Here is a 13,688-nt window from a genome sequence, read left to right on the forward strand (position 1 = left end):
GTGTTTCCCCAGGACCAAATCTATTTGCGGTGGTGGGCACCCGCTGATTGGCCCAGGTGGGCGCATAGAGGGGAGAAGGTGGATCTCTTGTTGCGCATTGATGTTTAGGACAAAAAAAAAAAAAAAAAAAAAGAGTTCGATTTAGATTTTAATACAATACTGTACTTTTCTTTTAATGGATGCCAATAATTAAATACATTTAACAACAATAAATTAATGTTGTTTAAACAAACACCAAATAACATAAAATTCAATAAAAAAAATACATTGGCTAATTTATATAAATACAAGTAAAATAATGTAAAGTGTAATATGAAACACTTACCAAATAAAATTTCAATGAAAAAATAATGGCTTACTGAAATAAATAAGAAATAAGGAGGTAACAAATCAAAAGAAGTAACAAGTGTAAAATTTTCTTGCAGAGTTTGCTTCCTAGAACGATCTTGCAAAGTCTTTTCAAAATTCAAGTCCACAGGATTATGTCCATTAATAAAGATTTTGGCACAGGGAGCCAGGTGTTCTCCTTGTACGTGATCGCGGACGTCTGTCTACACCTAAGCATTAATTGGAAAGACAACTGTCAAAACTGCTCCCATAAAATCAAGTTTGAAAGATTGTTTTAATCATTAAAATGATGCCATTTACCTTATTCATTGCTGAAAAGAGATGCTTGGTCCTTGTGGTGCTCTCTGGTGATATGCCGGCCGTTCCAAGTAGTCTTTTCTGTAAACTTCTGCTCCAAACTCAACAGAGCCCTCCTTCCTGGGCCTTTCTTTGCTGTCGGCTTGTGCATTCTGCACAATCGACAGAACATCTCTAAAATGTAGCAATGATAAAATTACAAAATGAACCGAAAAAAACATGGTTATTAATAACAGAAGCTACACAGTAATGCAGCTACAAAGGTTACTGTGCTATGTCACATACAGCCATGACTTAAACTGAGGTATTTTGAGCCACCGTGGCTCAAATGAATGTAATAACACGCTACATTCACAGCGAGGACAAACAGATAGCAGCGAAATCTATTAGTGGCGGCCAAAATTCGCTTGTGGCGGCCCGCCACAAATAAATGTATACTGTATGTGGGAAATCCTGGTTCGTGCCTTAAGCTCTTGTTTTTATTCAATAAAGACAGCTGCTGCAGTTTCTCAATGAGGAGTGGGCAAAAAATTCCTGCCAACAGTCTCATTGAGTTACAGAAATTGTTGGACTGCAGTGATTGCCTCAAAAGGTTGTGCAATAAAAGATCAAGGTAATGGTACCATCATTTTTATCCAGTCCACTTTCACTAGTTGTTTAAAATCATCATAGAAATAAAGCATTGCCTGATTTTGTTTATGACTTTTGTCAGTTTTGTGTTATTTCAGTGACCATTGTGTCCCAACAGTTTTGTCCACGTGTGTAAAACCCACTAGTATCACCTTCTCGCCTTCTCTGTCCATCTGAGGCAGGCCTGAAAGAGAGCATGCGTCAGGCCGAGCTCAACAACTGGTCCCTGGATGCCGCTCAGATAGCTGACCTGTGTTCGTCCATCAACCAGTTCTTCACGGCCACGGGCGTCATCCCCCCTCAAGGCGCTGCCCTCTCCCAACCTCAGGTTGCACACCCAGCTGCGCCGAGGGCACCTCAGCACCCAGCTCAGCCGCATGGCGACATGCACCCCAAGGCCAGCCAGCACAATCAGCACGGCCAACTCATTCGAACAGGTCAGTACTAATACTGGTGCATCTCAATCCATTCCATTATCGTAGAACTATTCATTCATTTCAGTTGTACAATTAAGAAAAGGAAACTCCTGTATTATACTGTGTCATCCATTCTACATTACATAGAGGAAAATAATAGAAGGCCAATTCCTCCCTAATTTCTATTTAGAAAATAATTTTTGATTGTTTCTTTTTTCTTGAGATGGTGAAATGTGTATTTTTGGTACCATTAAGCTACAATATTAAAATTGTTAAAAACAAAATACAGTCTAGAAACATTTCACTCAGTAGGAGAGTGGGAGAGTCTACCTAATTAAAGGGTGAGGTATATTGCAATCTTTCACCTAATGGTAAAATTTGGTGAAATACACTTTTACCAACCAACATTTTCTGTAGTGCTTGTCCTCATTAGGGTCGTGGTGGAGCTGGTGCCTATCCCAGCCGACTTTGGGCGAGAGGCGGGCCCGATACACCCTGGACTGGTCGCCAGTCAATCACAGTGCACATATGGACAAACAACCATTCATACTCACATTTACAACTGTGGACAATTTACGTTTTTTATCAGGTATCGGACGAGTTTGAAGGTGGTCGGGGCTGGTTTGAAATTTTTAAAAGGAGGACCAGCATTCACTCAGTCATTTGGCATTGCGAGACAGCGAGCGCAGATATGAAATAAGCGGAGGATTACTGTACCTCAAAACCTTTGCCGAACTGATAGCTGCTAAGTGATACACAGCAAGTTTTCGACTGTGAAAACTCACACAAGGCTGAGGCAAAGAAGATGCCCAGCCACAAATCCTTGAAAGGTAGGATAAAAGCCGGGCACCGGTACTTCGCACTGCCGTGGCTGCCTTACAGTGCTTGGTCGCCAGCCAGGTGACAGCTAGGCCAGGAGCACGGGGCTTGCACTTGGCGAGAATGCGAGTGGCGACTGAAGAGCCTTGAAGACGCATAACAAGGAGCTACAAATGCAGGCGCATACACAGGTTTTACAAGAAATTGGCACGGTGGAAGAACTCATTTTTGGAACGTTCTGAAAGGTAGGATGTAACAAAGCTCCTTGGACATGTTTTTTTTATTGAAAGTCCCTGCAAATTAAGGTGAGGAAAGCATAGCAAAAGGCCACAAAAATTGACCATTAAGTTTTAAGTGGAAAATTATTGAACTCTTTACATCTAAAGTTGTAACATTATTTACATTTTACATTTATTATGCTACTAATGTACTTTTTACGCAGTACAATAATGTTGAGAGCACATTTTTTCAATAAAAAGACATGAAAAAAGAACTAATGTTGGTGTTTTTCGCGTGGCTGGAACTGAATAATTCCATTTCAATGGGGAAAGTTGTTTTACGGTGAGTGTTTTAAGATACACGTGTGGTCACGGAATAAATTAAAATCGGCTCTCAAGGAACCACTGTATTATAAAACATTAATTAAACAGACCCTCAGTGCTGGACAATAAATATTCATCATATATACGAGGGATATGCAAAGTATTATGTTCTTTAATTTGGCCCATTGAGCATTTACATTATCAAGAGTCCTTTAATATTTGTTACATTAATTTAGCAGTTATTTTCCCCCAAAATTGGTTAGTTAATATCTATTATTTTTTTTGCATTCATTCCTCTCATCAAATAGTAAATTTAGTTAATTTGTTATAAATAATAATGAAAATACATATATATTTAATAATTGGTTAATTAATTGTAACTACATTAATTATCAATAATAAAATGGAATAAAGAGTCAATTATTATAAAGGATGAAATATTATTTCATTATAGTTTGCATACACATTTAAACTTCTACGGATGACTTAGCCCCCTGTCCATTTATTAAATTAATTTTAGAAATGTGGCCCTTGAGCAAAAAAGTTTGCCCACTCTTGATATGTACTACTGTATGTATGTACTGTATGTAGTAATGGAACGGAAGTACTCTAAATAGAGACATACTGTGTATTGGTAATGTCTAGTATCATAGAGAAAAAAAAAACAAGATACAAGACGGTAAAACATGAGTCTCGCATCTTTAGTGGAATATTCCATAATGAGCCAAAGCTGCACAGGCTTACGTAAATGGGTGCTCTTCCACGTGTGACAATGGACACGGACACAGGAAGTCCGGCTCATTTTACTATGCTCAGTGGAGTCGAGGCCTTGAAGCTGAATTACACGCACGTCTCACTGTGCCATTGTGGCTGTATTACACATTCACCACGAAATTGTGGCTCTTACTCAGTGTTGACTGGTGGGGAAATATGGCAGCAGAATCCTTCAGCATAGACAGTAAATCTGTCTGTGTGTCTGTGTCTGTGTCTGTGTCTGTGTGTTCTGTGGAAAACAGCAAATGTGAGTGTTAGTCATTGGCCCTTTTTGTGTGCACTCTCACAGGGAACATGTACATGGACTCCAGGCAGAACATTCCTTCTCTGATGGGCCCACCTGGATACCCCCACATGCCTCCCATTAGCAACACAGCTCCCGCCATGACGGGGGACTCCTCCATCACACTCTTATCAGGTGTGTGTGCGTGTGCCTGTGTGTGTGCGCTTGACGCTAGTGTTACATTGTAATGAGGAAAAAGGTAACTTCAATTAACTATGATTATAAACCAGGGGTAGGGAAAGTATGGCAGAGGGGCCACAAACGGCCCACACCATTCTTTAACCCGGCGTGCAAAGCATTGACATCAAAAGTCCACTAATGTTGTAATTAATATTGTATTGTAGCAGTTTTTCCCAAATTTGGTTAATTAAAATGTATTTTTGCAATCTGTATATTTATTCATTTATCTCATGGAATAATTGGTTCATTTATTACAGTTTGGAACATTTTAAAAAGTTAATAAAATTAAAAAATACAAAAGTATTTATTTTATTAAATAATTTGTGAATTTGTATTATTTTGTTCATTAAAATTGTATCATTAATAATGACAATAAATTATTTAATTACTAAAGTAAATATATTTACATTCCTTAATTTCTTGTCTTTAATCCGCATTTTTTACCCCAAAGAATCGTCAAAAGTCAATACTGTGCATTACACATAGATAGGTATAGGGGAAAAGTACACGTTCACATTTTATAAACGTATGCTGCCATCTAGAGGTTATGAAAAAGGTGTACAATTTAATTCTAGTATGCCCTCGCCACCTAGAGGTAATGAAAAAGGTGTACCCTACACTTACTTTCCAATATGACAGGGGTACATTTGACTGTATACATGTACAGTTGTGCATAAAAGTTTACATACCCTAGCAGAATTTGTGAAATATTGTTTTTTTTAAATACGACTGATGAATGAACAACAATCATCATTCAAGGTTTATGGTTATGTTTTGTTTAATGATAATGCATTTCTGAAATGATTGACAGTTTAATTTGAATGTCATTAAAATAAAATTGTGTTTCGACTGGTCCGTCATGTTTTCTTTAAAGAATTGTACCCATCTTACAAATTGTGCCTGGGTAATCAAACATATGAGCACAACTGTGTTTTCTTATTTACTAAATTTAAGTAGGGCTGTGAATTTCAAAATGAGTACTATACATTAAAAAAAGTATTACGTGTTCAAATAAAGTGCTTAACTTCATGATAATTATTTGAAAAAACTAAGAAAATACAGATAATACTTCATGTTTTGCTCACATGGGTAGAAGCAAAATCATGTAAAAATGCATTATAACAAGTAGAAGGGTTTTCCAGAATTTTGAGGTCAACTTTGGGGGTACGTATTATACATGGGTGCGCATTATACACGAGAAATTACAGTACTTCACATCATTTTCAGGTTTTTAAATAATAAACCAGACTGGTCAAGACTAATTATAAAATAATTATAATTAATTAGAATAAAATTGTATCTACGAAGGATAAAACTACAAAAATAAGAATGAATTTTTATTGTTTTATAAACAAATAACAATTTTTTTTTTTTTTTTTTAACAAATGACGAATTTTTTTTTTTACGAATGAGCTGGCTCATGTATCTGATTTGAAAATCACGTGGCCCTTGAGCACAAAAGTTTGCCCACCCCTGCAATAAATTCTGGTTACCGTATTTGTCGGACTATAAATCGCAGTTTTTTTCATAGTTTGGCTGGGGGTGCGATTTATATTCCGGAGCGATTTACATGTGAAATTATTAAAACATTATTGTATAATTTGACATGTTATTTTCACGCTGACAACCGCAAGAGGGTGCTCTAGGCCTGTGTATCTGTACCTGCAACTGACAATGAGTCTGACGAAAGTGACATAGGAGAGGAAGCGGCGCATCGTCTACCTCCGGAGTTGGCGGAGTTGTTTAGAAGTGAGACAGAGGATGAAGATTTCATTGGATTTAGTGATTTGGAGTGACACTGATGGTTTGGTAAACTTGTTAGCATGTTCTTTATGCTATATTTATCTGAATAACTGTTAATACGTTACGTTAACATACCAGGAACGTTCTCAGTTCGTTGTTTATGCGTCATGTAACGTTAGCTGAATGTGTTACGTTAGCATACCGTACACCTATTCAGCCTTTTGTTCTCTATTCTATTTTTATTTTAAATTGCCTTTCAAGAATAAATGTCTGTTCTTGGTGTTGGATTTTATAAAATAAATTTCCCCCCAAAAATGCGACTTATACTCCAATGCGACTTATAGATGTTTTTTCCTTCTTTATTATGCATTTTTTGGCTGGTGCGACATTTACTCCGGAGCGATTTATAGTCCGGAAAATACGGTATATATTCAAAAATGCTTGTTACTGCCACAAGTATTCGCTCACCTGCCTTGACTCACATATGATCTGAAGTGACATCCCCTTCTTAATCAGTAGGGTTTAATATGAAGTGGTCCACCCTTTACCACTGTAACAGCTTTAATACTTCTGAAAAGGCTTTCCACAAGGTTTAGGAGTGTGTGTAGGGAATTTTTGACCACTCTTCCAGAAGCGTATTTGTGAGGTCACACAGTGATGTTGGAAGAGAAGGCCTTGATCGCAGTCTCCGCTCTAATTCATATCAAAAGTGTTTTATCGGGTTGAAGTCAGGACTCTGTGCAGGCCAGTCACGTTCATCTACACCAAACTCTCTCATCCATGTCTTTATGGACCTTGCTTTGTGCATTGGTGCACAGTCATATTGAAAGAGGAAGGGGCCATCCCCAAAGTGTTCCCACAAAGTTGGGAGCACTGAGTTGTTCAAAAGCTCTTGGTACGCTGAATCCTTCTGAGTTCCTTTCACTGGGACTAAGGAGCCAACATTTTGGAAAATTCTATGTTCCAAATTTGTGGGAACAGTTCTTCCATTTCTAAAATTTCTCTCTGGCTTTCGCACTCTCTCTCTCTATCTCTCTCTTTCTCTCTGTCTCTCTCTCTCTCTCTCTCTCTCTCTCTCGCTCTCTCTCTCTCACTTGCTCGCTCTCTCTCTCTCTTTCTCTCTCTCTCTCTATAGATAGATAGATAGATAGATAGATAGATAGATAGATAGATAGATAGATAGATAGATAGATAGATAGATAGATAGATAGATAGATAGATAGATAGATAGATAGATAGATAGATAGATAGATAGATAGATAGATAGATGTGTTTGTGTGTGTGTGTGTGTGTGTGTCTGTGCATTGTATTAGGTTGTAAAAATTATAAATATGCAACAAGTTGTGTGGCATTTAAAAAAAAGTTTATGTATCACAATTTTAGTTTCACAAGTTAATCACTGCTGTGTATTAAAAGTAAAATGCCGTTGCCTCTTGTCCAGGCCATCACAGCCAGCTGAGCCAGCAGCAGCACATGTTGCCTCCAGGACACTTTCAGGTAAGGCGCATGCTGGCCACCGACGACATCCAGGACGACTTCGACTGGGACTCCATCGTGTGAACAGGAAGTAAGAGTTGAGATGTGATGACGACAATAAAGGTGTGAGACTGGCCCCTCAAAAACACTGACCACGATCCAAAAGAAGGAGTCTTTTTTTTTGGGGGGGGGGGGAAGGTGTGAGACTGGCCCCTCAAAAACACTGACCACGATCCAAAAGAAGGAGTCTTTTTTTTTGGGGGGGGGGGGGAAGGTGTGAGACTGGCCCCTCAAAAACACTGACCACGAACGATCCAAAAGAAGGAGTCTTTTTTGGGGGGGGGGAGGGGGGGGGGGGTGAAACTGGAGACAATCAGTTACCAAGTGGACCAAGTTGTAAAGCGACACTGAGCGAATCGTCTTATCATGAGTCACCCTTCCTCGTGCCGACGTGGGTGACAAGTTATAAAAACTGTTAAAACATCTGTGAAATGTTTGCTTTTTTAAAAATCTGTTTATTACCCAGGAGCATTTGGGCCACATCAAAAACAAAATATAATCCAAGGGAATAAACAGTCATGTTTTTCAAGAAAAAAAGTAATTATCTTGTGAGAATACGGTGTTCCTCCACGTAGCAGCAAATTATTATTATTTTTTAAACCAATTCTCTGCTATTTGCTGATTTTATGCTCAGGCCAAAGCACTGTCTAATATAGAAGTATTATTGAAGTATTGGTATCTTTTGGCATATACATATATAGGCATTTACAAACTTTTTCGGCAGGTGTCACTCGCATTTTTTCCCTTTCGGCGCAGCGGGGGAACACTGTAATATTGTATTTTTCTGGGGCTTGGGGAGGTCATAAAACTACAAAATTAAAGTTGATCTGTAAAAAAATTAAAAAAAATTTTACTTTCAAAATTGCCACACATACAGTACATAAAGTTAACTTGACAAGATCCTAAACATTGCTCATACTGGAATTATGAAGTGAAAAATATGAAATCATTCTCATTGCTTCTGTTTTCTTTCAAAAAAGAACTCCTGAAAAATACCACTATTCTCATAAAATGTTTTTTTAACAACTTTATTCTTGAAAACAGATAGCTCTACTCATAATATGAGTTTTATATTGAAAAAATATAACTTTATTCTCGAAAAAAGACTTTGTTCTCATAACATGGTATTTTTTCTGGGCGAAACATTCGCAAACCAATACTTTGAAAAATACAACTTTCCTCATTTTACCTTTTGTTTCTTAAAAAATATGACTTTACTCCAAAGACATATTACGTCATTCTTGTGATACTGACATGGTTTTATATTAGAATAAGCTTTTGTTCAGAAAGAGATAACACTTAGTTTTTGTGTTGAAAAAAAATTATTACTTTATTCATGTGATACAGACGCATTTCTTTTAAGTAAAAATACCACTTTTGTTCTGAAAAAATAATAATTTTCTTTTTTCAAAAACACGAACATATTTCAGAAAAAGTACGATTATGACGTGTTTTTGTCTGTAAAGAATAAGACTGAAGATGTATTCTCTTTTTTTCCGGTACAATTTTCAATTCATATTTTAATTTCCGAGTATAATACTTTTTTCCTTTTAGCGTGGCCCTAATACAGCTTCATATTTTGTTTCCAACTGCAACTGTTGACCATAACAGAAGGCTATTTATTTCCTCTCTTTCAAAAGCAACTACTTGAGATGTTTTTCTTGTTTGTAATGTCTCTGTAATGATTCTCTTACCTGGTATCTGTATGAAGACACATTGACGCGCGTGTGGGAATGGCGTCACCTGCTGGTCAAAGTGAGCATCACACCACATCGTCTCAAAATAATTCTATGCACCACTATCACCTGTCCCCGTTCTGAGACAACTTGTGAATTTCGTTTTTTTTTTTTTTTAATTCATTTTTTCGACATATTATTTGTTTGTAGTCGTCAATGCTGTCATGTTCTCAGGGTAGCGCATTGATTCATCATTTCAAAACATTTATATATGTGTCGTAAAGTGACTGCAACATTCAGTTCTTTATGGCCCCCCTACAACTGTGACATTTATCATCTCAAAGCAAAACAAATGCAGTGAAATAAGCTCATGCAACTCTTGGCACCATTATATTTATGTTTTTTTTTTGTTTAATAGAAGTCTTCATGCATTTTATTAATGATAACTGACTTATAAAGGTGAATAGATGGATTTTTCTTTTCTTTTTTAATTTTCTACATTTTTTTCACCAATATAATGTTAAGCATCTAGCTGTATAAGAACTAAACTAAACAAAATAATGATGGTTTGAGCTAGAGGAAAATTATGATCACTTTATGAGGAAATAATTGTTTGGGTTTTTTTGTTGTTTGTTTTTCTTCTTCCATTGTGATTTAGTCTGTCTGTGAAAAAGTGATTTTCTTGAGTGTACAGATCCACATTGCTCAAAAGAAATGAAGTATCTGTATCAGTCTGGGTGCACTATGCGAAGCAGGTAGTCAAAGTGCTCTTGGGAGGGGGGGAAAAAAGCTGAAACTTTAATATTGTCATTATTGCCATTGATGCTGTATTACAGTGACCAGCATTATATAACTTGTATGTGTGTGCGTTTTTGTCCTTATGTAAATAGCGCTATGTTTCTCCCCTGTTTCCCTCAAGAAAAAAAGAAAGAAAAACACAAACTGGTGAAAAGAACAAAGTATTTTTGTTATTTGTCCTTCAAGGAGACATTGTGTATATACCTTCATTATATTGTACATATGTTATTTTGGTGTGTCATAGATACTAATCTGTGTATGCTTCTACTATGACAAATGTTTCAGTGTTTATTAAATGTAATTGACCATTTTTACTGCCATAACCTTGCTTCTGCTATTGTTACTTCACTTCACCTTCATACATATAAAAATTGCTGTGATGTGCTTTTTTTATTTCTTTTGTTGTTGTTGTTGAAAAATTCAAATTCCTCCTTTAATGTACAAAACAAATAGTCTGCAGATTCATTATAGATACAAATAAATACATAAATAATCTGCACCGGAATATGTAACAACATATTTATAACAGGACAGATTTTTGGCAGCGTTTTTAAAAATCAATCTCCAACATAATAGGGCGGTTTAACAAGGTAAAATTATTGTACAGAACAAGACTTTTTTTTAAACTTTAATAAATGTTTTAACTTGTTTTAGTCATTATCATAAATAGCTATTTTACCTTTTAAGAGCTTCAGTCACGAGTAGAGATTGAGAGCTCTCGTTACTGACTCTCTTTTGTTTTAAGCATATGACAAAACCCAATTCGCGCCCAGCGTGACGTCCAACAGGTGTCAGCCTACTGCCAAGTGACGCTTTTGTTTGCCCACCCCTTACTTTGCCGACCACCCGTGCTTTTTTTTTTTGCCTGTGATTAAAAAATATATATATATCCATCCATCCATTTTCTGAGCTGCTTCTCCTCACTAGGGTCGCGGGCGTGCTGGAGCCTATCCCAGCTGTCATCGGGCAGGAGGCGGGGTACACCCTGAACTGGTTGCCAGCCAATCGCAGGGCACATACAAACAAACAACCATTCGCACTCACAGTCATGCCTATGGGCAATTTAGAGTCTCCAATTAATGCATGTTTTTGGGATGTGGGAGGAAACCGGAGAGCCCGGAGAAAACCCACGCAGGCACGGGGAGAATATGCACACTCCACACAGGCGGGGCCAGGGATTGAACCCGGGTCCTCAGAACTGTGAGCCTGACGCTCTAACCAGTCGTCCACCGTGCCGTGCGTGTGTGTGTGTGTGTGTGTGTGTGTGTGTGTGTGTGTGTGTGTATGTATATATATATATATATATATATATATATATATATATATATATATATATATATATATATATATATATATATATATATATATATATATAATATAAATTAAAAAAATATATATATATATTTAAAACAAATATATATATACACACATACACACGCACACACCAATTCCAATGAAGTTTCGAAAAGAAAAAACAATACAATGATCTGCAAATCCTTTTCAATCTATATTCAAGTGATACAATACAAACACAAGATATTTAATGTTCAAACTGATGAACGTTATTGTTTTGTTTTGTTTTTTGCAAATATTTTCTCATTTTGAAATTGATGCGGCGGCACGGTGGGCGACTGTTAGAGCTGTCAGCCTCACAGTTCTGAGGACCGGGGTTCAATCCCTGGTCCCGCCTGTGTGGAGATTGCATGTTTTCCCCATGCCTGCGTGGGTTTTCTCCGGGCACTCCGGTTTCCTCCCACATCCCAAAAACATGCATTAATTGGAGACTCTAAATTGCCCGTAGGTGTGAATGTGAGTGCGAATGGTTGTTTGTTTGTATGTGCCCTGCGATTGGCTGGCAACCAGTTCAGGGTGTACCCTGCTTCCTGCCCGATGATAGCTGGGATAGGCTCCAGCACGCCCGCGACCCTAGTGAGGAGAAGCAGCTCAGTAAATGGATGGATGAATTTGATGCCTGCAACACATTCCCCTAAAGCTGGGAAAGGGGGAACAAAATACTGAGAAAGTGGAGGAATGCTCAAAAACACTTGTTTGGAACATTCCACAGGTGAACAGGTTAACTAGAAACAGGTGAGTCTCTTGATTGGGTATAAAAGGAGAAATGCCAAAAGGCTCAGTTGTTAACAAGCAAGGTACACCAACAAGCGTCAGCAAGTAGTTCAACAGTTTAAGAACACTTCCCAACATACAATTGCAAGGAATTTATGGATCGGTCTGTAATATCATCAAAAGATTCAGAGAATTTGGAGAAATCACTGCATGTAAGCGGCAAGGCCGAAAACCAACATTGGATGCCCGTGACCTTCGATCCCTCAGGCGGAACTGCATCAAAAACCAGCATCAATGTGGAAACCATGTTACCACGTGGACTCAGGAACACTTCAGAAACATTGTCAGTTAATACAGTTCTTTGCTACATCTACAAAAGCAAGTTAAAACCATGCAAAGCAAAAGCCATATATCAACAACATTCTGAAATACTGCCAGCTTCTCTGGGCCTGAGCTCATCTGAGATGGACTGACACAAAGTGAAAAAGTGTGCCACATTTCTAATTGTTTTGGGAAATTGTAAACATCATGTCCTCCGGGCCAAAGAGGAAAAGCACCATCCAGATTGTTGTCAGCGCAGAGCCCCTGGCATGGGTAACTTGCACATCTGTGAACGCCCCATTAATGCTGAAAGGTACATACAGGTTTTGGAGTAACATATGCTGCCATCCAAGCAACGTCTTTTCCAGGTACATACCTGCTTATTTCAGCAAGACAATGCCAGGCCACATTTTGTACGTGTTACAACAGCATGGCTTCCTTGAAAATGAGTGCAAGTACTAGACTGGCCTGCCAGCAGTCCAGACCTGTCTCCCATTGAAAATGTGTGGCACATTATAAAGCACATAATATGACAACAAAGACCCCAGACTGTTGAGCAACTGAAGTTGTACATCAAGCAAGAATGGGAAAGAATTCCACCTACAAAGCTTTTCAACGCTTAGTGTCCTCAGTTCCCAAATGCTTATTGAGTGTGAGGAAAGGTAATTTAACAGTGGAAAACATGCCCCTGTCCCAGCTTTTTGGGAACGTGTTGCAGGCATCAAATTTAAAATGAGTCAATATTTGCACACACACACTCACAAAATCTAGCTTATCTGTTTTAACAATAAATACCTTTGTAGTTTGTTCAATTGAATATAGGTTGAAAAGGATTTGCAAATCATTGTATTATGTTTTACTCAACATCTGCAACGCACATATACTGTTTATACATACAGTATATAGGCTCTGCATGGGACAGCATGAAAATGATCACCGAGACCAAAGAATGTAGCAGGAAGAAAGTTCAGCTCACTGGTTGCAATTCTGACTTGGAGAGCCTCAATGACTTCTAAGATTTGACAGCTGTGATTTCAGTGACAAACATGTTGAGATGTGAAATTCCCTCATGTCAGCTCCTCCCCAGAATATTTTTCTTGTAGCGGATGATGCTATGAAGTGTTTTAAGAAGAGTAAACAGAGAAAAAGCCCTGGTACTGTATTCTGGCTGTATTAGTGGCCTGTTAAAAACCTGTGCTGAGCAGCTAGATTGTATTTTTAATTGTATTTTTTCATGTCTCTCTCTTTGAAGAGGGTA

General features: G+C 37.8%; 1 protein-coding gene across 1 annotated transcript in view; it reads left to right on the top strand.

Annotated features, from left to right (window-relative positions):
- The window catches only part of LOC133405201 (forkhead box protein J3-like), a 106,645-nt gene extending 98,948 nt beyond the window's left edge, over positions 1-7,697 (top strand). The window contains exons 11-13 of the mRNA XM_061681969.1: positions 1,458-1,712; positions 4,116-4,244; positions 7,474-7,697. Of these exons, the coding sequence (XP_061537953.1) occupies positions 1,458-1,712; positions 4,116-4,244; positions 7,474-7,592 (503 nt within the window). The 3' untranslated portion in view covers positions 7,593-7,697. The remainder of the gene's footprint in view (positions 1-1,457; positions 1,713-4,115; positions 4,245-7,473) is intronic.
- The last annotated feature ends 5,991 nt before the right edge of the window (positions 7,698-13,688 follow it).

Source organism: Phycodurus eques, chromosome 1 (genome assembly GCF_024500275.1).
Source record: "Phycodurus eques isolate BA_2022a chromosome 1, UOR_Pequ_1.1, whole genome shotgun sequence".
NCBI classification, from domain to species: Eukaryota; Metazoa; Chordata; class Actinopteri; order Syngnathiformes; family Syngnathidae; genus Phycodurus; species Phycodurus eques.